The sequence below is a fragment of the Solea senegalensis genome, linkage group LG2, assembly GCF_019176455.1.
Source record: "Solea senegalensis isolate Sse05_10M linkage group LG2, IFAPA_SoseM_1, whole genome shotgun sequence".
Taxonomy (NCBI): domain Eukaryota; kingdom Metazoa; phylum Chordata; class Actinopteri; order Pleuronectiformes; family Soleidae; genus Solea; species Solea senegalensis.
Genome location: NC_058022.1, coordinates 36,125,121 through 36,151,428, shown reverse-complemented (window position 1 = coordinate 36,151,428; position 26,308 = coordinate 36,125,121). Strand labels below are relative to the sequence as shown.

The following is a 26,308-nucleotide window of genomic DNA, read 5'->3' as shown; positions in this document are numbered from 1 at the left end:
GTTATTAAATCTTTTTTGTTTATTTTTATATTTTGTAATTTGCCTCCAACAAGATTTCCCCCTTTTTTTAAGAATTAGAAGTACGTAGGGCTGCAAATGATTAGTCAAGGACTTGTTTGGTCCATAAAATGTCGTCTTGTTTTTGTCCACAAACCGAAACAATTCGGTTTTAATGATTCCTGTGTTTTATGGAGCAGAAAAACCAGAAAATATTCACATTTAAGAAGCTGAAAAATCAGCCCTAGTCGGCCTGTTCCAGTCTTTAATAGTACTTTTTAAAACAAATCAATAAATAAATGTAGGGAAACATGACAGGAAATGAAGTCTTCACAGTTTGGATTTATTTCACCAGTTTTGCTTCAGCTCCTTCGACTCAAGCTGTGAAAATAAATTATTAAATCTCAAAGCGACGTCGCTTTGCATATGAAATGTCTCCACTTTCTGTTTCTCATCATCTGACCGTCGATGATGATGATGATGATGATGATGTCACTGACCGACACGTTTAAAAAAGGCAAATTACAATAATAACACGTGGTGTAATCTGCCTGGATGTACTGTAGTGTGGAATAATCCTGGTCCAGTCACGCAGCGTCTCAGTGACACCGACGCTTGTTCACACCATAAATAAGAGGCCATTCATAAAAATAATATATATATTAAATAGAAAAACAGCCTATTCCTCGTCGTCGAGAACGTCCGACAGTCCTTGTAGCCGCGCAATGGTGGCGCTGTGGGTCGGTGCGTTGGTGAAAACGGTCCCCACAAACAACGGCGTTCCGCTCAGGATGTGACGGATCACCGTGCACGAGCCCGACACCTCGATGTGGAAACCTAAATGTCTCAGCTCCTCCTCTGTTTGCAGTGGGGCGGGACTTAACGGAGACGCAAAGAACTGTGAGAAATGTAGTTTAAAAAAAGAGCGAGAGGGAAGATATACATCAGGATATAAATCAAAAAAATACTTTTGCATGGCTGGGTATATGAGATATAAAAAAATAAAATATCTACGGCTTCATGTAATACCTTCTGTATTTCTTTGACTTTTTAAACATATAGGATATTTATGTGTGAAATTGAGTATAAATATGGCCAAATTCTGCTACAACAGAAATGGTTACTTTTTGAACAGAATTTCGTTGATTCCATGTATTTTTTAATCAATATTTAATAGATTCAGTGTGTATTCAACATCATAAATATGTCTCATGTGACTCACCGCTGCTCCTGTCGTCGGGTGGATGAAGTCGGCCCAGTAACCCGCCGTCCACAGAGCGAAACACATTTCCTTTGCTCCGTTTACAAACTGAAGTGAGACACACGCACAAAATAAACATCATAAAACGTTTATAAAAATACTTTATAAACAGATGAATGAAACATGACAGGACTGACTTTGTTTAGCAGCTGTTCTGTGCCCTGCTCTGACTCTGCCTCCTTCTCCTCCTCACAGTGACGACGACTCTGCGTCACCGTGACAACCGTGATGGAGGTGGCAGGTGCTGAGGGAAACAGTAGCTCTAGATCTGAAAAAAGAAGACACACTGTTCATTAACCTTAACCGGAGGGTCGCCGGTTCAAATCCCCACCTGGCCAAAAGGGCTGGGGTACCCCTGAGCAAGGTACCCAATCCCCATTGCTCCCCGGGCACTACTCAATGTGGCAGCCCACTGCTCCTAATTCTAGGATGGGTCAAATGCAGAGGAATAATTTCCCTAATTAATAAAATTAAAATTCTTCAATATGGTCCATTTTGAGGGGTAAACACCTGACGCACACACGGAAGACAAGTCCCCATAATGTGACTGGGTAAACAGGTTTAGGTCCCCACAACATTAGTAATACCTGGACACACACACACACCTTTCCTCAGCAGCTCAGGACAGGAGTTTATGGAACAGTCGGTGTCTGTTTGATGAAAATACTGCTCTGCTTTGTTGACTCTGATCGACATGGGACCCAGTTTCCCCTGATAAACACAAACACACACAAATTATCATCAAAGTCGCGCAGTTTTTCTTTAGCGATACATTAAGTTGGAACAAAAATACAGATTTCTGCGGATTTAAAATGTGTTAAAGACATTTTGGATGATTTAAGACATAAATCTGATTGTTTTTAGACATTTTAAAAGGCAGAAAAGTTACATATTATGTCTTTAAATTTGTCAACACTTACATGGAACTCGTTGACAAACTGGGCCAGAACGAACTGGTGTCTCTCTGCGCTGCTCGGCGCGGTCAGCACGTCCGGAACCGTTCTGTGGATCGGAAATTTCTTCTGCTCGGCCGTGCCGTCCAGGTGACAGTCAAAGCCAACGTTGCCAGGTAACTGGAAGCGCCGGTCCTGAGGACCGAACGGCCCCATGTTCTCATCGGGCCACACAGTTCTGGGTCCTGGAGAACGAGATAGAACACGCCGTCTGTTTTATACAGAGACGCGACACAGAACCAGAGAGGCTGGAAGCTTCCTGCTGAGAGACGACTCACTCACCTGAGTCTGTGTGTGATAAAGTAACGTACGGTTCATCTGAACTAGCAGCAGAAAAGGTTCTGGTTCTTCCGACTCTGAGAGCAGCTAACGCTTGACGACCCGCGGTCTGAGACAGAACCACCCTGCTGCATCCACACAGCACCTGCAGAGAGACAGAGAGGACGACCGTCAAAGACAAGACACTGATGCAGTACTCCCTCACTACAACAAATTCCAATATAAATACTTTACAACTACACAAAAGGCTTCACTGTGTGCTGATATTTTCTTTTCTCTCTGTTATTTGGACCAAAATGTGTAGATTTATTTTCACAGTTCAAAACTGCTCATTTAACGTCATCATAATCCAGCACTTTAACTACTTCCTGTCACATCATTTACAGCTTTACTCAATTTACATGCTTTTCTTATAACTATTTAAAATGAATTCATAGTCAAGTTGTTTTTTCATCACTTTTCATACAAGACAATGCAACAAAGCACTTCACGAGATAAAAAAAAAAGAAAGAAAGCTATTATTGAAGCTAAGTAATAAAAACAACAATGGAGAAGTGAAGACGCGAGGAAAGAAAGTGATCTAAACAAGGGTAAAGAAATATTAAACACAAAATAATAACAGATAAAATGTAATGACATAGATAAAGTGAATCAGTACTTAAAATAAGTAACATTTTACCTCATTTATTTAGGTATTTAAAAGGATATTAAAGGGTTGAATAAAATTAAACAACAGACTACAAATAAATAATAAATCTCAGGTAAAAATCCTGGCTTAAAAAATGTTTTTTATTAAAAAAATATTAACATTTAATATTTATATCTTCTTCGGATGTTTTTAAATGTGTTCTTTTATTTTGATCAATCACAGGAAACGATGCTGTGCTACTTACGCCGGTGGACATGGTGCGCTCGTGTGTGTGTGTGTGTGTGTATGTTCACTTTCCTCCTGCTTTCGCTGATTTATCTGCGGGAGTAAAAACAACAAAAACATGTGTTGTCACTTAAGTTACATCACCAAACTGCAGCTAACCTTTAGCCCAGTTAGCTGCTGTTAGCTCATGATGCAACATTAGCGCGTGTCTTTCACGGAGCAGCGGTCATTTATACTAAACACCTTCTTCGTTGACAGTAAATATATTTATTTGTTTTAGAAAAAAACAGAAACAGCACTGCTTTAACACCAACTAGCCCTTCAGTTAAGCTACGCTAACTAGCTGCTGCTGATAGGCCTAGCTCCGGTCAGCTGATGGAACACTTTCTCCTTTCATGTTGCCATCTTCCGACTGTGACTTCACCTTCTCAAACACAACTACAAACATGAATTAAGCCAACATTAACGCTGTTATGCGTAAATAAACCACTTTAACCGTGCTGAAAATGAGTGAAAGTACATGGTGTACAGACCTGTCAGTCCGCACGTACAAGCTCCTGCAACAACATCAACAAACCTACGGGAAGACACGAGCGACAAATCACCCTTGTATGATTCGCGAAACGTACATTTAGATTATATAAGACGTTTGGAATAAGGCAACTCAAAGAACTTTCCAATCGTTAATTAGGTTCTACTTTTAGTTTTAAATTGATCTAAATATAAATAATATCACATAAGCGACACAGGTCACATGTTAGAGGCTGTGTTTCTCTGTTTTTCCACAAGATGGCAGAAGATCATAATCTCACAAGAGTGCACTCTCATCCCCGTGTGTGTCATTTATAAAGAAAATAAATCTTTACAACTATTGTAAAATTTACTTTTCATCCACAAATCACTTCATTTACTCTTCATGTGTCAAGAATATCAGTATTGATCAAATCCACTGAAACACTTTTAAAGGGATAGTCGTGTTTTTAAGTGCTGTTGTATGAGTTACTGAGACATAATCAAAACAAATATTTTAGTCATTGAACAAAGGACATGTTCATGTCTTTATCTCACTGTTAGACAGACTTTTCCAACAGGAAACTGAAAAGTGTGTGAACCACTCACTCTCCCACACCAAAGCCCATAGAGAAAACCAGTGATTTTAGCTTGCGGGAACACAGAAGCTGCTGGTCTACTGCTGCCTCGTGTGGTCACTTTGTGTTACTAAGTTAAGTGTAAATGAAATATTTCAAATGCTGAATTAAAAAAAATAAGACATTTAAACTTAGTGATGGAGGCAGCAGTGGATCAACAACTCCTGTGTGCTGTATGAGGTCTGGTGTGGGAGAGCACACCATTTACAAAGCGACACAAACCTTTATTTTCCAGCTAGAAAAGGCTGTCTCTTAGTGCAATTTAAAGACTCAGGTAATAAAATCTATGTCAGCTTAAGTCTACAATATCTACAGATCATGTTCACGTCTTTATCTCAGTGTTATACAGACTTTTCCAACAGGAAACTCAAGTTTGTAAACCACTCACTCTCCCACACCAAAGCCCACAGAGAAAATCAGTGATTTTAACATCACAGCACACAGGAGTTGTTGATCCACTGCTGCCTCCATCAGTAAATTCCAAAGTCTTGTTTGGAAAATTCTGCATTTGAAATCCTATGCTGTGATTTACCTCAGTGACACAAAGTGACCACACGAGGCAGCAGCAGACCAGCAGCTCCTATGTCCCGTTGAGCTAAAATCACTCATTTTCTCTATGGACTTTGGTGTGTGAGTGTGAGTGGTTTACAAACTTCCTGTTGGAAAAGTGTCTAACAGTGAGATAAAGCCACAGCACTAATTATGTGTCAGTACCTCCACCCATGTTAAGTAGGTACTGTTTTTGTAGTGGAGATGCAACCTAGCCGTGCCGTCCCGAGATGAGGCGAGCCGGTGGAAATACGCCATTTGAAACAGTGGTGGCAGGAAGTGGCAGGAAGTGTCTGTAGGTGTCGCTACCTGATCCTGGAGTCTGGTAAAAAAAAATGCTACGAGGACTGTCAGCGCTGCTGAACTGTGCAATTAGGCCTTTTCCCTGTTGTAAGCCTCAGGCTGCAGTCACTAATGAGGCGGCAGTGTGTGTGTGTGTGTGTGTGTGTGTGTATATAATTATGTATAGAAGGCCTCAGGGTGCAGCAGCAGCAGCACCAACCGACGCTCCTCCAGTGGCTGTTAAAGGCAAACTGAAAAACAGTGTCCTGCACTGCAGAGCTGCTCCCTCATCACGCTGTTTCTTTGTTCACAAACAAACACCTGAAAATTGTCACGCACCAAAGGATCTATTAAAATTCAGGAAAGTAGTTATTATGAGGACGATAATTACCGCGCTCCGACATCATTTATGTCATTTTACATATCTTTACATGTCATGAATGCATTAAATCCCCAGCGAGCTCCTCCGACATCGTTCTTTCTATGTGATAGTCCCGACAGAGAGGACTGATGCAGCAGCTATAAATAAAAATGATGATTGCACGTCTATTTCTGAGCCTCCCGGAAAAATGTGGGAAACTGTAGCAGAGATGTTTTAGCTCTTCAGCCAAACGTCACAAGCATTTTTCTGAGCTCAAGTCTCTAAACCCCCAAAATGAGTCTGTGGGTCGACCTCATTTGATTTCATTGGTCAGACCAAAACCAAAAGCAGCACCTCTGCAGCGCAACTGGAATCCACAGCATTGAGACACTGAATGGAAACTACATATTTGAAATGTCTGTGTGGTTGTATAAGGTAGTGACACAAAGGCAGGCTCCCTCTGCTCTCTGTGTGAAAAACAAGTCACATGCTCACAGAGGAAAATCTGTGCCATTCTACGTCTATGAACAAGTTCTCCTCTTTATCTCACTGTTAGACAGACTTTTGTGTACCACTCACTCTCCCACGCCAAAGCCCATAGAGAAAATCAGTGATTTTTGCTCGCGGGGACACAGGAGCTGCTGGTCAACTGCTGCCTCGTGTGGTCACTTTGTGTCACTGAGGTCAATCTGAACTTAGGTTTTCAAATGCCGAATTTTACAAAATAATAATATAATAATATTTGAACTGGATGAACAACTCCTGTGTGCTGTGATGTTAAAATCACTGATTTTCTCTATAAGGTTTGGTGTGGGAGAGTGAGTATTTTACAAATCTCAGTTTCCTGTTAGAAATGTAAGAAAAACAGTGAGATAAAGCAAAAAAAAACATCATTAAAATATGATATAAACTTTAAAATATATTTCTTATCTTTTGCATATATTTTTAACAACTGGTTCAGCCGAGACATTTGACTCATTTGACTCAGAACAATGCAAATACTTCTGCTCCTGGATGAGCTAACCCTGAAACAAATGTATATGTAATTAAAACTTAAGCCTGCATGTGCATCTGCAGCGTGAGCGTGTGTGTGTGTGTGTGTGTGTGTGTGTGTGTGTGTGTGTGTGTGTGTGTGTGTCAGGGACCAGAGGCAAAGCAGGGTGACATTTGTGAAGGCACGTAAAACCTTGCCAGTGTCTCACAGCACTGTCTGTTTGGATTATAGTTGCACAGAGCAAAGTGTAAAAATACCCCACTGCATATGTCACAGTCGCACACACACATACAGTGAAAACTGGCAACACAAATGGTGACACTTCATAAACAAATAGTGTTTTCTACATTGATCATTATTTATTTTAAACTATGATATATGTATTAGGTTAATTTAGAAAAATCTTCATTTATTCTCAAAATAAACAGGATAACATTGTTTATTATGTACGTATTCCTATTTCTCTCATATATTTGTTTTTTTTTTAAAATGGTAAATACCAAAACCCAACAACCTCATGTCACATGATCCAACCATCATCGTCATGGTAACGGTCAGAAAACATTGTGGAATTTGGTTTAGCACAAAAAACTCAACAACAAAATAATCAGTTTAGCAACTCCAAAAAATGCATCAAAGAATTTTCTAAATAAACTTATGATTGACAGGAAACTAAATGTACCTACTCGCAGTATTCAACGTGTCCAGATCAGGTTCATTAAGTAATAAAATAATAATCCTTTAAACAAAAATATAAAGAATAGAATGAACCTTCTTTAACGTCTGTGACTAGCTTAGAAAATCTAGACGCACCATAGCGGCAGCAAAGTTCATTTGCAGCCAGACTCTGGTTTGGCCAATCTTTTCTTACTGTTGCACATTTTACATCTTATGTTTATAATACTGTTTGTAGTGCTGCTTTGTTAAAACAATTTCCCCTTGGGGATGAATAAAGTATTTCTATTCTATTCTATTCTATCACATCGTGAGTAGAGTCGGTGGGCGGGCTTAATGTGGTGTAGTCCCTGCCGCTCTCTGCTACTGTAACACATGTAAATAGTAACAAACCTCAGTGATGCTGCGTCTGATATTAATTTTTTTTGTGGCAGGTCCTGCATGTCTTCGTTTATCTGAACGACCTGTCGTGGCTTCCACTCGGTCTTTTCCTCCTCCGCCTCCATCATCTCCAGTACACCGGCAAGTCACGGTCAAGTCTGGATAAAAGGGTGAGACGCAGTGTTTTCTCTACCAGTGTCACTCCAACATGCTGTAATCTCTTGGTAATACTTTAGGGTTTCTTCTGTTTCTGAATGTACAAACAATTCTCATATTCTTTGCTGGGCTCCATTACCGTAACTTTTGTCATCTTACAGGAATCTCTCCATCAAACACACTCTACACGCAACACTTGGCCTTGGATCCTTTTCCGCTCTGACTATGTTCGGCGTTGCTCCGATTGGTTGTAGCGCTGTCTTATTGAAACATGTCGGGCCGGGCTCAGGCTCCACCCCCTATTGCCAGGGCCGGGCTCAAGCTCCACCCGCTATTGCCAGGGCTGGGCGCTCCACCCCTATTGCCAGGGCCGGGCTCAGGCTCCACCCCTATTGCCAGGGCCGGGCTCAAGCTCCACCCGCTATTGCCAGGGCCAGGCTCCAGGGCCGGGCTCAGGCTCCACCCCCTATTGCCAGGGCCGGGCTCAAGCTCCACCCGCTATTGCCAGGGCCGGGCTCAGGCTCCACCCCCTATTGCCAGGGCCAGGCTCAGGCTCCAACCCCTATTGCCAGGGCCGGGCTCAGGCTCCACCCCCTATTGCCAGGGCCGGATTCAGGCCCAGGTTGGAGGCCCATGAACGCAGCACTGTGACGACTGCGTGGGTCACACTGTGATAATGCTCTCAGTGATCACGCTCCGCTAACAGCTTCCATTCACAACAACAGCAGCAGATGATGATGATGATGATGATGGTGGTCGCTGTCAGACAGAGGACGGCGGCGGCCATCATCGCAGCGCGGGAGGCGACGCCCGTGTGACTCTAACACAGTTTGATGGAGCGGAACGGCTCCTCACACTCACAGCCAACAGCTAACGTGTCGGCTGATCTCAGCGGACAACGCTGCCCCGAGAACCAAACGACTCTTCAACCATTCACAAACGACGAGGAAGAGCGTGTGTGTACTCATGTGTTCCGTTCGGCTCGAGCGACCTTCATCCCGCGCTCCGATGACGTTACCCGCACCTCAGCGTACACGTCACACAGGAGACGGAGCCAAAGCATGAGCTGCCCGCGGTCAATCCTTCATTAGCGTGCAAAGGTCAAACTCCAGACTGAAACATATCTGCGACAACACACCAACCAAGTCGCTGCTGAAACAATTAACCGTGTGAAGGGGCCTCAGGAAAGCTGCCGGCCGTCATTAAAGAGGAGGGGCCAGTTAATGTTAGCGGACAGCTGGAGGAGTTCATCACACATCAGGCACCGCGGGGCTGATTTAACTCTTCATGCTTGGATTATTCACACCAGCATGATACTGCACCACTGAGGGACACGGTCTCAGACTACAGTGGAGCACTGACAGTCACGCAACATGACAGACATACACAACATGGCCGCCACCAGGGACACAAAATCCACAGAAACTTGAGTCTACGACGTCTTCAGAACACGTGCGCGTCTTTATCTCACTGTCAGACCGGGTTTTTTTGACAGGAAACTCAAGTTTGTAAAGCACTCACTCTCCCACACCAAAGCCCACAGAGAAAACCAGTGATTTTAGCTGGCGGGGACTCAGGAGCTGCTGGTCTGCTGCTGCCTCGTGTGGTCACTTTGTGTCACCCGCCTCCTGCAGCCTCCACTTCCTGCCGGTCATGAGGTCATCAGGTGACCGTAAATTCTTCACCGAGGCTGAAATCAAAGCCCTGAACGTTTCTTCAGAACGTTTACTGTACAAACCACATGAGACACATTACACGGTAACCTTTGCTGTGCAGCATCGCTAATGAAACCCTTGTGACATGTCAGAGTGAGCGCACGTCCCTCTGCTCTCCCAATGACCCCCCCTCTATAAACCATAACGAGCAGCTTCTGTGTGTTTACACGGCCGCACTGCTGCTGCTGCTGCTGCTGCTGCTGCTGCTGCTGCTGCTGCTGCTGCTCAGGTGTTACCACGTTGTTCTGCTACTTTACTGCATGTGTGTGTGTGTGTGTCACAGGCAGAAAAGGTGAGCGCACTGACCTCTCAATGATCCGACCACCGCTGACCTCATTTGTGGGAGAAACCTGTGATCCACTCACGTTACCGTCAGTGAGTGTTTGAATTCCCTGCAGCAGTTTGTGGTGGCGGGAAGCGGCAGCGGCAGGTGGGGGGTGGGGGAGGGAGGAGCCTGGGGCGGGGTGATGCAGTGTGAGGTGAACCTGGTCAGTCAGTGTTGTCCTTCCTGTAAAATGCTTTGTCTGCCTCAAAGCGGGAACGTCGTCCAGTTCTGGATTAAAGACATAAAATAAAGAAATGTACAGTTCTGCTGGAGTATTTACATTTTCGACAAACCCCGGTTCTCTGAGTGTCCTCAGTGAGATGTGGCTCAGAAACTTCATCAAAACAAGCTAAAATCATGCAGTGCACTACAAAAACTGCATTAAGAGATTTTTAAGAAAGTGCAATTAGTCTTGTTTCTGGGACATTGCTCTTATTTTGTGTCTGAAAAGAATCTAGTATTCAGAAAAAATATGTCTGAGTTTGCCAAAATCAGATATTCCATCTTATTTAAAGCTTTAATTAGCAGTAACAAGCTAAAACTTGAAATTCTAAGGTGTAACTCTTACTTTTGGCCATTTCTGAATTGACCACATTGGCAGATTATCTTTCTTAAAATTCATTTTAAGGATAACAAGACAAAACTGGAGAATATTTTGGGACCAGACTTCGTTCTCTTCCGTCTGGATTAAAGACGTCGATTCACCTCGAACACTCCGAGGTCAAAAGTTGTCTCTGTGCGGCCAAATCAATGACCTCCTCACAGCTGTCAATCCTCCGATCAATAGGCCTATATACCTGCTTTAATCTGACCTCACTCTGCATGTTAGCCAGTAGATATATCTCCTCCTCCTCATCCTCATCGTGATCCTGCATCTTCAGCAGCAGCAGCACAAACTCATAGTGGAAGATTCCCCCGAGGAACAAGGAGAGGAGACACAGGCGCTGATGACACAGGAATAATCTCACCATGGCTGTGGAGATAATAACAATAATAATAAAGCTGATGAGGACATGTGTCTGCAGGAGTCTGATGAGCCTGGCGTCTCTGCAGCAGCAGGATTTGTGAGACTTGGTCCAAACAGGGACTTTTAAAGAAAGTACAGACCATAAAAAGACGTGAGAAAGTCGAGAAGTCGCAAACGTAGTCAGTCGTCGATGGCAACGCCACATTTACATCTAATTCCCTGTGAAACAAATACCATCGAAGGTAAAACGATAAAAGTACTGTGTCGTTTGTGTCTGTGATCCCGTGTCGGGGGTCGTTGGCCTCAGAATCTCCGAGTTCCAACAACAAATGGAACGCGCCTGTCGCTAGGCAACGGCAATCGCAGCTGCTGTGCAGGTAATGTTGACGCAATGCAAGGAAGATAATCGTGTGACAGATAAATGGAACAATTCAGAAATGAAAAATAAACATATTAACCAATCACTGCACCATTTAAACAAACTCTGACCTCATGAGTTAAGATAATATAATATAATAATACTATAAACAACAGAATAATAAATAAACCACAGAATAACAAATAAACAACAGAATAATAAAGACAAAACAAACAACAGACGTATGGGTTTGATGAGGAATAATGGAGAGAAAAACGGGGTAAAAACACACAGTGAGTGGTGGTGTCAGATAGAACAAGAGGCTCCGCCCCCCCCACCATGTTCTCATGGAGATGGAGATGAAGGAGGTAAATGGGTTCTGACAGTGCATCACTAAGCCTCTCGGCTGGAGCCGCGCAGCCACAATGTGTGTTTTAAAAGATGCTGAAGGACGCACACACACACACACACACACGCGCACACACACGCGCGCCGCTGCACACACACACACACACATGTTTTTAACTCTGCTGAAGATTTAAAACACTGTTTAATATATAAAGTTAACATCTTTGATGAACTCTAAACACAAGGGTTAGGTAGGTGAGTAGATATTTGTCCTCATGTTTCTTTAAAATGTGTAAACTCTGCTTTCATTCATCTGTTCGACTGTTTTTCCGAGATTGAAACACACATACTTTTGAAAGTTGTCGCACACTGTGTGATAGACGTAGATGTAAAGCAGGTGAATGACAGTCATTGTGTGTGAGGAATCTAATTGTAATCGAATTATCTCCGGAGAAGACGCTGCGTTTTTTCCTCCACATCCAGCTGCTTCCTCTTCAGACCTTGAAGAGGTTAAAGGAAGGTTTTCTCCTCCACACACACACACACACACACACACCCACACACACGTGTGGGGGTCAAGGACAGTGGGGAGCTCCTCAGAGACATTGTGGAGAGCTGATGGCCTCCTCCAGAACAATCGGCGAGGCAGGCAGGGCTTCACAGAGAGAGGGGGAGGAAAATGGAAAGAAAGCTATCAGCAGCAGCAGCTGGATTGGTTGTGACAAGGTAGTGATGGGATAGAGAGGCTCCTCCACCATCAGCACTTCTGTGGCTGCAGGTAATGGCCAAATAACATGATTTCACTTCCCCGCTCCTTTGTGGCGGCGGTGAGGCAGGGACGCGTGGTTGTGCTGAGCTCACACTCTGAGGAGACACACATTTCACCACAGCTGCAGCACAGATACGATTGACTCTGTTGTGACCTTGTACGAGACAGTAACGAGCTCCGTGTCCCGCTGAGCAGGAGGTGCACGACCTCATGTTTAACAGGAAAATCCATTATCAGCTCTCTATTTCAACACCTACACCATCTGAAGGAGATTCTTCATGTCCTCTCCCCGTGAATCTGATCTAATCAGCAACATCATCGGTCATTTTATTCAACTTTACGAGCATTTTCAGCATAATAATGCACATACAAGGTGAAAAAAGACCTTTAAAGGTCGAGGGTGTCACATTTTGAGAGGGTTTATGCCTAAAGTGTGTTTTTATAAGTGTATCATCACTTTCCTCAAATGACCTTGGGGCCACAGAGCATCCAGTCAGGTCAGTATGGAGCCGGACAAGTGGGAAAAAGCTCATTTCTATCACAATATTCCATCATATTTGTGGCAGTATTTCACAGAAATGTCAAATAAAACTGTGTGTTTGGACATATGACTCACAATAAAACATATTTATGAGGCAAAATTAGCAGAGGATCAACAACTCCTGTGTGTGGGATGTTAAAATCAGTGATTTTCTCTATGGACTTTGGTGTGGCAGAGTGAGTGGTTTACAAACTTCAGCTTCCTGTTGGAAAAGTCTGTCTCACAGTGAGATAAAGACGTGAACATGTGACGTAGATATTGTACTTAAGCTGATGTTGATTTCATTTGCTAGATTAATTTGTTAAGGGGCTAAAATCTGGTTTTCTTTGTTTAAAACTGCAGTTTGTAAACCACTCACTCTCCCACACCAAAGCCCAGAGAGAAAATCAGTGATTTTAACATCACACACACACACACAGGAGTTGTTGAGCCACTGCTGCCTCCATCACTAAGTTCAAAGGTCTTATTTTTTGAATTCGACATTTGAAATATTTAATTTAGACTTAACTCAGTGACACAAAGTGACCACACGAGGCAGACTGATGTAGATTTTACTGGGTGGTTTGGCTGCAGAGGCAGAAGTGGGCAGGTGTTGTCATCGCTGCTGTGTTTCACCCTGGAGCAGGTGGTTAAAGGCCGAGTGCTGACAGGTCGCTCAGTGTGGTTGATGTGAAGGGACAGAGTGTGTCCGCCGAGCACAGTGACCTCCACACTCTGCTGTCACTTCCTGTGACGCTCAGCCAACGCTGCCGAGCACAAACGTCTTTGAAAACATCGCAAACACCACCACCACCACCATCGTGAATCAAAAATCAGATCAATAAAGTCGTCTTTGTCTTTCACTCACACGTGTTTATAGTCCACAGCTCAGCAGCAGCAGCAAGTCACTCAAAGTGAAAGAATAAAGAGCAAATAAACAGCAGCGTTGTGTTGTGCACTCATGGCTCTCTGCTTTCCTGCTGATTTAATGAAACTGGGAGTCGTCTTTTCATTTGTTTTCCACCATCTTTGAGTCAACGCGTCGCAGGGAATGTTAAATGAGCAGCGGCGTGTTTTCCCCTCAGGAAGCTGAGAAAACGATATCACACCGCACACAGTGTGTGTGAGGGCGCGTCGATAAGAGGGAGGCTAATCGCCTTTAAATGACTGTTTCATCGCTTCACACTCAATTTAATGAGTCCACTGCACACAAGGAATTATTTATGTTTGTTTGTAAACGTATTGTTGTTATTGAAGGAACTGTTGTTGTGTGCTGTGACTGATGATAAATATTTTAAAATATAGAATAAAGTTGTTATTATATATCTACATTTAAAAACAAGGCTAAAGTGCAGAAACAAAACATATGCATTAATATTAAGGAATTGGTTGATTAGAAAATATTGCAAATAATGTTTATATTATGAAACAATATCTTAAGCACATGTTCACGTCTTTATCTCACTGTGAGGAAACTGACGTTTGTAAACCACTCACTCTCCCACACCAAAGCCCAGAGAGAAAATCAGTGATTTTAGCTGGTGAGGACTGCTGCCTCGTGTGGTCACTTTGTGTCACTGCGGTAAATCTGAATGAAGGAATTCACTAAAATGACACATTTGAACTTAGTGATGGAGGCAGCGGTGGTGCTGTGATGTTATGTAATGTAATGTTTTTCTTTTCTATTTGTTTACAGCAAACACGCAGCAGGTGAATCTCCACAATAAAACCACAACAAATGAAGAATATCACTCCACTTTGTTCTCGCTCTGCTGAAGACAAAGATTCAGCAGATTCAAGTCTGAAAACACACTCAGACAAAATTCATGAAATCTAATTTCCGCCCACACTGTTCAAATCCCCGGTGAGGAGGAGAGAATGAAAGGAGCCGAAGCAGATGTGCAGCAGCAAGGAGATCACATTTGCCTCTCTGCTTTAAAGGGACAACGCTTAGTGTTTTTCATTCAATAAAAAAAGCTTTTTCCTGGCTGTTGTAAAGTGGATTCATGTGCTGGTTCTGTGGTTCTGATGTGAATGATGTGAGAAATCTGACTCAGCAGCAGCAGCAGCAGCAGCAGCAGCAGTTTGACTCATTTAAACCTAAAATCCTCAACAACAAACAGAGACGACGACAGAGAGAGAGAGAGAGAGAGAGAGAGAGAGAGAGAGGTGACGAGACGACGAACAATTCTTCTTCTTTATTCCTGTTTGTCTTGTTTGCTGGTGCAGACCCAGAACTGTCACATCTGAACAAGATTTGTCCTGGAAACATTTTTGTCCCTGCACGATACATTTATGTCAGGTTGTGTAAACATGACGTCCCACTCACACACACACACACACACACACACACACACACACACACTCACACACACACACACACACACACACACACGTTGAGTCAGTAGAAGGAGCATGTTTTTATCATCCAACATGAAACGATACCATTTCACCATCTCTTACGATATTTACACATTCTCTTTGTCGCGGAATCTGATAATTCATGGATACTTGCACACAAACGCTGCCCCAAGTGGAGGCTCGCTGCATAGCAAGAGCTGCTGATGTTAGGGTGGGGCTTGTTTTTAAGGAATTTAAATAAGTTTCTGTCATTTTTCAGCTTCTTAACTGTGAATATTTTCTAATTCCCTCATTTTTCAGCTTCTTAAATATCACTCGTTTGTGTGTTTGTGTTGCGTAGAAAAACCATGTCGCGGTGGTTTCACGCAGCCGTTGCCATGACAACAAATTAAGGACATACAAATGATCAGAAAACATGAGAAGTGAGATTAACAGCACAGCGACAGTGTGTGTGTTTGTGTCGTCCCCTAATTAAACAAAGTCCTTGACTCTTGAACCTGACATTCATGTGGGATATTATGGGATGCTATATCCAGTGTTTGTTGTTTGTTGAGGGATTCGAAAGAGCAATGAAATATTTTCCCCGTTTCGACTGAAGACAAATTGTGTTTTCAGGACGTTTTTTAATCTGTCATAATTTTCCTGAGATTAATGTCTGGAGAGAGACAGCACTGCTGCTGACGTCGTCTCGCCGTGTTCCTGTAGGAGGAAAGCGACGTCTTCTTCTTTCTCTCTGCATAAATCTACTGCAACTGAGGAAAGTTTCAAACTCGCCCTTGAAAGACAAAAACCTCCCGTCTTCAAACACAACATTTCACTGAGATTATACTGCAATCTATTTGCACTGTGTACTACAGTGTTTTTAAGGTTTTAAAAGCAAAGTGAAAACCTCATCAGGTCAGAGATGAGATGGAAACGTGTGCAGCTTTTTTTTGTGTATCGTGTGAAGAGGATCAATATTCTCTGCTCTGTTTACACACAAGCTTTTATCTCGACACAAAGAACGCACACACGTGCCTCTAAAGCTGCTCTATAATAAAATGCAGTTTTCTTCACAGTCTGAGGATAAAACATGCCATTTTCAAGAAAATGATGAAATATGTGATTCATTTAAATCAGGAAACTTTATATTGTGATGATTACAGAGACGTCTCCTCCCAGTGTCTCTGCGCTTGAAGAGGAGACAAAGAGACGAGGAGAGGAAAGGACAGGAGGAGGAAGGGAAGGATGGTTAAGAAGAAAAGGAGAGAGGGTCTCACATCTCAGTGAACACACACACACACACACTGCAGCAAAGACCCATTACACACAAGGTCAAAGTGTAAAGAAACACATGACAGCGGCTGCAACAAAGGTCTTTAAGTTCCACGTGCAGTTTGCAGGAGACGACGCTGAGTCGAGCAACCATGACAAAATAATCCATGTTAGCTTCATGTTAGCCATGAAGAAGAGGGGAGAGTGACTCGTAGCCGTGATAATGTCTGTTTTATAATCCAGAAATTGGGCTGAAGCAGTTACTTGACTGAGCGATGATTAATATTAATAAATTAAATGTTAAATGTGAATATTTTCTGGTTTGTTTGCTCCATAAAACAAAGAAATGACTCAAACTGAATCATTTTGCTTTGTGGACAAAAGACACACTGCTCTATGTTTCTTAAATGTGGTATATCTTTCTTGATATACTTTTTTCACATTTTCTGGAACAATTACTGGATTAATATGAAACTACAGCTGAATCTCATGTATATCTTAATAATAATAACAGAATCTTTTCTTATTTCCATCATTGTTATTTCTTGTGTCACACTGCTATGATGTCAGCTAGCACAGCTTTCTCCACACACTCTTGCGGATTAAACACACGCCAGATTAGCATTTAGCATACCAATCTGTACCTCAGTCAGCAGGACTACATTCTTACCACTCAATGAAAACAAATACAGACTTGTACTTACGTACGTGGAGACGCAGCTGTGGCAGATGTAGCAGGCTAGACGTAGCATCAGTAGCATTAGCAGGCTAGCAGTAAGTAGCAGCAGTCACAGCAGGATGAAGTCTTTCTACTTTCACCTCCACGCTGATAGAAAACATAAGATAACAGTTAATACATACAGTGGCTGTTTCATAAACGTTTATAATGTGAAGCTAACAACAAAACACCACACAAAAAACAACAAAACTCAACAAAAGAGTCAACAGACCTTAGCCATGGCGGCCATTTTGAAACTAGCTGAGCACAGGAAGTCATGACAAAATGACCGCGGTAAAAAAGATCCTTCTTTTTTAGGCACTTAAAACATCTTTAAGTTTTCTATGCAACTTTTATCTCATTATTGTGACTCGAAACAACAGCATATCGTTATAATGATTATAAATGCTATGTTTGAACAAATATTGATCATATGCTTCAGCAGAAGATAAAAGAAGTGCAGGCAGGATGTGCTTCAACTGTAATCTGACACAGGAGGATAGAGAAGAAGTACATGTATTGATTTTTCCCTCGTGTGTGAGTGTGTGAGTGTCTTCCTTTATCACAACACTTTTAAATACTTCATAAATAAGATCACAGTGTATATTTCCTTTAAGTTGTGTCATTGCATTAACACAGTTAAACAAAACGTATGAACAGAAGGAAATATGATGAAATGAAAAGGTCGTTATTGTGAAATTCACCACAAACAGGAAGTAAATGATGATAAATTCAGGGTGGACTGAATATGATGTGATATCATCAGGTCACGTGTCAGTGCTTCTCATATACAGACAGCAGATGCTTCCCATGGATCGATGAAGAGAGCCTGCGTGGATAAGCGCCTGGTTACACGGTTTCCTTTGATCCATTATTAATAATGCTGAGGTGCAGCTTTTTGGTGCGTTTCCAGTGAGATTCCTCTGAGGATTTTTATTCTGGCGCACACAGAATATATGATGAGCAGCCGCTACGAGAGGAAACTGTCCTCCGGAAAAGTTTCCTTCACCAGGAAGATTTCTAGATATATTAATTTTAATTTAACGCAGAATCAGTGTAAAAAGACATGGTTGGCTGCATCCCGTCAAAATAAAAGCCTCCACGTCTCTGATGACCAAGAGAAACCTTGAACGTCCGTCCTGCTGTTTAACGCAGGTAAACACAAACCCCTGAGTCCATCATGAGTGTAAACAAATCTCTGCTGAAAATGGCAGACAAACCGTTTGTGTGTAAAATTCAACGTTGTCGTCTTTTCTCCTCTATTTAAAACAAAATGACCTACATATTGTTTTTCAGTTGTTGTGATGAGATGGCGCAGGATGTCCTAAAAACGCCCTTTGGGAACTTTGATTGGATGATTTCCTGATTTTCCAGATGGCGGTGGGGAAAACTCCCCAGAGCTGACTGAAATATGCAGAATGACAGCAGAGCTGCAGAGCTGCAGAGCTGCAGAGCTTCCACGTGTTTAATTGACTCTCATTCTTGTTGTTTTTTGGGTCCCCACCTCACAGGGACTTGGACTCATCCGTAACCTCGGTGACGTTTAATCGCTTTTGGCCCCTGAGCATCTGGAGGAGAGGAAACTGGCGACGGGACAAGATTCCTGTGTTTATGACACGTGCGGGCTTTTAAATCACGCGCTCACGTCACATTAACATTAGTGTTTCAGGGAGTGAAGGCGACAAATGAACACATGAAATGACGACGCGTGACATGCTCGGATACCACTGAGGAACGACAATAAAGCCTCAGTGTGTGAGCAGTGTCATGACACATCTGTTTAAACACACAACAGACCAACATGTCACATGACCAAGGTAACGCCCCCCTCTCAAACGTGATAAAAATGATATTTTGACTCCCCCCTCGTCCACATTGATTGAAAACACGCCTGAGTCTCATGATGTCACTGGCTGCACCAACACCTTCTTTAAAACTCGCACAAAAACATCACTGAAAAAAACAACTACAAATCCACATCAGTCTACATTTCATTCAAAATCCCAGAATACACAGGCCCACCCCGGTGCATTGTGGTCCCTGAGCGGTCCACATCACAAACACACGTGACGCACACACCGTGTCCAAACCAACACAACCGTCAAATATGTGAAAGAAAAACCAAAAAGACGACGAAAGAAAAACATATGAAGCGGCTGCAGTTTACAGCTCGTGTTGGCGTTCATGAATGTGACCGCTCTTTTGTGTCACTGTCACAGTAGAGCCTTGATTTCTTCTTCTTCTTCTTCTTCTTCTTAAATGCAGCAGAGGAAGCGTCTCCTCTTTGTTCTGTGTGTGAGTGTGAAGCTGTGGATTCTCTGACCTGTGATCCTCCTCAATCTGAGACTCAGCAGATGACTGATAAATGTGTGTGTGTGTGAGATTAACCTTGGCAGTTTCAGGTTCTAACTGTTCTCTCTTAGAGCTTAGATTACAGAATGGAATACTATGTCAAAGCAACAGGAATAGAGCAGGTATTTCAAAGTGTGGCTGCAGAGACTCTACAGTATCTTAGGAACATGTTCTGTCTGTAAATGTCTGTAAATCACTCACTCTCCCACACCAAAGCCCGGAGAGAAAATGAATGATCCATCACTAAGTTTAAATGTCTTATTCTGTAAAACTCTGTGTGACACAAAGTGACCACACGAGGCAGCAGCAGAGCAGCAGCTCCTGTGTCCCCGTGAGCTACAATCACTCATCTTCTCTATGGTGTTTGGTGTGAGAGAGTGAAACTGAAGTTGAACTGTTTAACAGTGAAATATTCAGACACTCCAAACTTAGATGCCTGTTATACATGTACTAATAATGTGCTAGTAACTGAATGAGCTCCTTTCATTTACTCACAGTTGATAAATGAGACTGTTGTGACGCTGAGTTGCGTCTTTGTTCTTTATCTCTTCTGCCACTTCAGTATATTCAAATTAAAGAAGGATAAAGTTGCCATGGAAATAGAGTTAATGATAAAATTCATTTAGAGGCTGGGATGGGATTGGTGCGTGCCTGACCTTGGCAGGAGGTTGATCCACTTTGTAAACAGTTATGCTAATGAAGCAGCATCTCCATCAGCACATGAAGGAACCCCTCATCGTCCCCACTGAGACACGGTCACCCGCAGTCCAGAGGCCTGTGGAGACGCTGCTGCTGCTGCTGCTGCTGCTGCTGCTGCTGCTACTGCTACTGCTGCTACTGCTGCAATCAACCGGGAGAGTTCAGCTTTTAAGAGGCAAGGTTATACGACCATGTGTTCTCACCAAGAAAACATTTACAGCCACTTAAAGAAGATTCAACAGGAAACTGAAGTTTATAAACCACTCACTCTGCCACACCAAAGCCCACAGAGAAAATCTCTGATTTTAACATCACACACACACACACACACACACACTGCTGTCTCCATCACTCACTTCAAATGTCTTATTTTGTAAAATTTAAATTGAGTGACACAAAGTGACCACACGAGGCAGCAGGAGACCAGCAGACATCGTGGTATTAAACTAACGTTGGCTACAACAGTGATTCACAAACAGACAAGAAACAGTGTCGAGGAGGAACAAACTGAGTCACAGCTCAGTAAAACAAACGCACCCCAGGATTTCAGCAGCAGCTGACAACTGATAAGAGTCTTTGGCTCAGTGAGGCATCAGCACAGCAGGGGGGGGGCATCAGCCACAGCTGATTCATGCTAATCAGAGCAGGTGGGGGAGTCTGTGTGTGTGTGTGTGTGTGTGTGTGTGGTGAAGTAAACACACACACACACAGTGTTAATGGTGTCTTCACCTCACTGAGGTTCTTTATTGTCTTTAATTGACTGATGCAGACTCAGGTCACAGAGTTAGACACACAGTTCTGACCAGTTCTGACTAAAAAGACTGAAAATCTGATTTAAAATCAATCACAAATGTGCTGAAACACCAGTGAGACGGAGAAGTGCCGTCTCTGGTGAGCAAACGAGCCGCAAAACAACCGACAGGAGAACCATCGACGCGATGCGACACGATGTGATCGCTATGACAACGTGCTCAGACATGTGTCGAGTCAGGGGAAATTTGGCCCCTGACCAGAAAGGCCAAGCTGCAGAGCAGATGGCAGCGAGAGAAGACAGGCAGGAGGTCAGCGGTCTCAGTGAAGCCCGCCATGAGGACCGGGCATATGGCAGCGCAGACCCACGAGAGGATCTGGATCCTGAGGATCCAAAAATGTCAAGTTCAAATGCCAGAGCATGTGGTTCAATTCCACATGAGTCAGGAACTTTTCTGGTGATTTGAAACCGCTCTGACGTTCACCGGGGAAACATTCACCAGCCTGTTTCTGTCTGTAAAACACTCACTCTCACTCTCACACACACACACTCACACACACACACACACACACACACACTCACACACACAGACACACACACACTCACACACACACACACACACACACACAGACACACACACACACACACACACACAGCAGCAGCAGCATTGAAAGCACAGTGTCGCTGTGTCAGCAACATTCCACATTAATCCGCATTCTTTCCCATGTTGCACCACTTCATCAGGATCTAAAGACTGCTCATTAAGCCCACGCCGTCTGAGCGCCGTGTCACAGAGAGCGTGTTCTTCTCCTCTTCATCCTCTTCTCTCAGCTCGGCGGCCATTGTTTGGCTTCAGGCCGTCTCTGTGTTACAGCTGTGCATGACTGATTGTGTGAGGCAACAATGCAGCTCCGCTTTAGACCATTGATCTGTCCCAGCTGCTCCTCTGTGTGTGTGTGTGTGTAACATTCACACACACATCACAGCTCACTTCCACTTCACTTGAGTTTCATATCAGACGTGAATGACTAGTAAAAAACAATAAGTGTTTGATAGATTATCAGTCGTGCAGCCAATTCTGTGTCTTCATCATCAAGATGAGAAAAGACGACAACAGTGACAAACAAGCCTCTCTGTATCCTCTCTGTATCCTCTCTGTATCCTCTCTGTATCCTCTCTGCATCCTCTCTGTATCCTCTCTGTATCCCTCTATCCTGCTGCATCCTCTGTATCCTCTGTATCATCTGCATCCTCTCTCTGCATCCCTCTCTGCATCCTCCATCCCTCTCCCTGCATCCCTCTCTGCATCCCTCTCATCCTCTGTATCCTCTGTATCCCTCTGTCCTCTCTGCATCCTCTCTCTGTATCCTCTCTGTATCCCTCTCTGTATCCTGCATGTATCCTCTCCTGCATCCCTCTGTATCCTCTCTGCATCCTCTCCTGTATCCTCCATATATCATCCTCTGCTGTATCCTCTCTGTATCCTCTCTGTATCCTCTCTGTATCCTCTCTGTATCCTCGCTGTATCCTTGCTGTATCCTCGCTGCATCCTTGCTGTATCCTCGCTGCATCCTCGCTGCATCCTATTCTCCTTAACAGTGCAGAGTGAGGAGAGGCCTCATATTAAAACTATTTGTCTCAGTTGACTGGAGCAGATCCTGACTGAGCGCTTGTTTTGAGATGATCTTCAGGACGTCAGAGTGATGAAGGAACTCCCTGATCCACTTATTTCTGTGAGAATTGAGAAAAATGTCCAACGAGGACGGGGACGGGGACACCTCTGAGTCTGCTGGCTTCATTCACAAGCACACACACTCTGTCTTTGTGTCACATTATTATTACACAAAAGAAGATTCACTCATCTCACATTATTTCAGTCTGTGGGGACAGAGCAGCAGCAGCAGCAGCAGCAGCAACAACAGCAGCAGCAGCAGCAGCAACAGCAGCAGCAGCAGCAACAGCAGCAGCAGCAACAGCAGCAGCAGCAGCAGCAGCAGCAGCAGCAGCAGCAACAACAGCAGCAGCAGCAGCAGCAGCAGCAACAGCAGCAGCAGCAGCAACAACAGCAGCAGCAACAGCAGCAGCAGCAACCTTTCCACACGCGGCAGATGGGAGGGGCTTCCTGTCACATGTCACTACAGAAATGTCACAGCTGAGGCGTGTGTGTGCGTGCGTGTGTGTGTGTGTGCGTGCGTGCGTGTGTGTTTGTCTGTGTGTGTGTGTGTGTCTGTCTGTGTGTGTGCGTGTGTGTGCGTGCGTGTGCGTGTTTGTGCGTGTGTGTTTGTCTGTGTGTGTGTGTGTGTGTGTCTGTCTGTGTGTGCGCGTGTGTGTGTGTGTGTGTGTGTGTGTGTGTGTGTGTGTGTTCAGGTGTGTGCGCGCGCGCGTGTGTGTGTGTGTGTGTCTGTGTGTGTGTCTGTGTGTGTGTGTCTGTGTCTGTGTGTGTGCGCGCGCGTGTGTGTGTGTGTCTGTGTGTGTGTGTGTGTGTGCGTGTGTGTGTGTCTGTGTGTGTGCACGCGCGTGTGTGTGTGTGTGTGTGTGTGTGTGTGTGCGTGTTTGTCTGTGTGTGTGTGTGTGTGTGTGTGTGTGTGTGTGTCTGTGTGTGTGTGTGTGTGTGTGTCTGTGTGTGTGTGCGCGTGTGTGTGTGTTTGTTTCAAACAACGTTCAGTCACATATTTCATGCAGGACCAAAGTGGAGGATGGAGTTGCCTAAAGAAAACACAGCTGGAAATCCTAAGTGCACAATCCTGGGAGAACAGCGGAAAGAAATCACTGGCAGCACATGTGTAATCAATGCATTAGCTCATTCCAGCTCACATACTTACACAACATGGCTGCTTTAAATGAGGCAGGACCAGAGTCTGAGCTCCAGTCACAGGGAGGCAGGGATTCCTGACTCCTTACAGCATGTGGGTCAGACTGAACCAGGAAACAGGAAAAGGTTAACGAGGCTCTGAGATAGAGTCTCAGGTCAGTGTTGGTCCAGCACAGCTGCGTGCTCTGACACGTTAGCATGAGAGCGGCTCTGTGTTCTGTTTGTCGGAGCGACCACAGAAAGAAAAAAACAATCTGATTATGTTGTTTTTCAAACTGCATTTGAAAGAAAAATAAACCTAGCATGGCAGCATATCATCTGTTTAACAAAGCCAGATTTTAGTGTGTCAGTCTTTGTGCTAAGCTAAGCTAACACACAAAATATACCTTTCAACAAAGTACCAGTAGCTTTGATTGAAGCTAAGCTAAGCTAAGTAACTTGAGCAAGGCTATACTCAATTTCCACTCCACGTGAGATAATTAAGCTAAGCTAAGTAGCTAAATGCACATTTGATAACGCAAGGCTCTGTTTGCAGTATTTATGTTATGGTAAGCTAAGATGCTAAATGACACGTTCAGACCATGCTAACAGTTTCCTTTGTTTTTTTTAATAAGCTAACCAATTTGAGCAAGGCTATCATCTGTTTTTGATTCTTGTGCTAAGCATTTGTTTCAACAGAGCGTGTAGCATGTCTTTGTTCTAAGCTACGTAAGCTAATCAACTTGAGCAAGGCTATACACTGTTTCTCTCTTTACAGCATTTGTGTTATGGTAAGCTAAGAGTTCCTGCTAACAGTTCTCCTGCCCTGACACACTTGTGTGTGTGTGTGTGTGTGTGTGTGTGTGATGAAGTCATGATGTAAAGCAGCGTTCTGGCTCTGCAGGCCCCGCGGGGACACCGCCGCGTCCTGTTGGACACAGTCTGCTTGGAGCGATGCTGTGGTGTTTGACGAGGCCGTCTGACTCACACAGAGCTTTTTGTTCCAAAATCTGCTTTTCACTGAGACGTCGAGGCGCTCAAGGACTCAGTGCTGAGCGTTAATGGTGTCGATTGAATTCTGACCTCTTTTTAAGCCGTTTAATGTGCCGTCTTCTTTCAATTCAAGTATTTCTATTGTACAACTTGTCATATAACTATATCAAAAGTCTAGAGATTTAGACAAGTTTTATAACTTTAAAGAGAGAGTTAAGCTGTTGTGACTAACTGAAAACTAATATAATAATAATAAAAATCTGTTCCTGCTCAAGTCTATGATCTCTTCAAATGTTCACTGCTTTTGTTTTGTTGTTGGATAATGTTTTTTTGACTGAGGTTTGTAAACCACTCACTCTCCCACACCAAAGCCCACAGAGAAAATCAGTGATTCCAGAGCACAGGGACACAGGAGCTGCTGGTCCACTGCTGCCCCGTGTGGTCACTTTGTGTCACTGAGGTTAGTTCAAACTAAAGATTTAAAAAAATAATACATTAGAGCTTAGTGATGGAGGCAGCAGTGGATCAGCAACTCCTGTGTACTGTGATGTTAAAATCACTCTCTGTGGGCTTTGGTGAAAGAGACACAAACATCTGTTTACAGTCAGAAAATGCCATTTACCCATGTTTCCTCACTGTTAATTAAAGTAATATTATACTTGTTATTATACTTTAACAGCCTGAATATTGTTTTGAATGACAAAAAGACATGCAGGCTGTTATCTAAGATGATTATATGGTTGACAAAAATGACCTGAAAATCTGGATTCTAACGATGAGTAAAGTGAGCAAACTGGTTCACAGTTCAGGACATTTTCTCAACGCCGGGCTTGAAAAGTGAAAACAAAAACAGTGACTGTGTGTGTGCGTGTGTGTGTGTGTGTGTGCGTGTGCGTGTGTGTGTGTGCGTGTGAGGACTTACAGTTCTGTTGACAGCACTTTCCTCACCTGTCCGTCCACGAACGCTCATTGAACTCCGGCATTATGGAGTCACAACAACACACTGAGAACCAGGCTGCGTTGATAGTTTCTGGCAGATTTGACTCCACACACGTTAAAAGCTTTTGATAGAAAAGGCAAACAAAAGACTTAAAACACCGTCGTGTTTCTGCCTGCAGGGCTTCGTCTGCTCGTTAGGAAACAATAGGACGCACCTGCATCATGATCACAGGTGGGTTCTTTATACGTGAAGATCAACAGCGACGACATTTTATAGAAATGAATCCAATTATAAAAGACTCGTCGTCTGTGATGGGAATTGGAGAATATTTTCTTTTTTTTTTAATAAATTCCACTCTTAGACTCTTCAGCTTCAGAATATTAATGTTCAACACACCGTTTATGTTTTTTACACATTTGAATTCAAGGTCCACTTACTGAGCACAGAAAACTCTGTCTCAATCATGTCCAATCACAGACCAGTGAAGGACAGGTGTGTCTCTCTTTTGTCTCAATAAACAACAAAACGACCTCGTCC

At 43.4% G+C, this 26,308-nt stretch overlaps 1 protein-coding gene across 4 annotated transcripts; it reads right to left on the bottom strand.

Annotated features, from left to right (window-relative positions):
- Positions 1–319: 319 nt before the first annotated feature.
- Positions 320–10,015, bottom strand: mmadhca (metabolism of cobalamin associated Da). 4 transcript variants are annotated; one of them, XM_044017578.1, is made up of 9 exons: positions 9,932–10,015; positions 7,767–7,912; positions 3,437–3,457; positions 2,494–2,635; positions 2,179–2,396; positions 1,864–1,969; positions 1,396–1,526; positions 1,220–1,306; positions 320–895 (listed from the first exon to the last, which is right to left on the bottom strand). In XM_044017578.1, the coding sequence occupies exons 1-9, from the start codon at positions 9,960–9,962 to the stop codon at positions 677–679; spliced, it is 1,101 nt and encodes a 366-aa protein (XP_043873513.1). In that variant the 5' UTR covers positions 9,963–10,015; the 3' UTR covers positions 320–676. The 4 variants fall into 4 exon arrangements, with proteins under 4 accessions (XP_043873513.1, XP_043873536.1, XP_043873528.1 ...); XM_044017601.1 differs by lacking the exon at positions 9,932–10,015 and having other exon boundaries at positions 3,384–3,457; positions 7,767–7,806; XM_044017593.1 differs by lacking the exons at positions 7,767–7,912; positions 9,932–10,015 and adding an exon at positions 3,898–4,407 and having other exon boundaries at positions 3,384–3,457.
- Between the last annotated feature and the right edge of the window lie 16,293 nt (positions 10,016–26,308).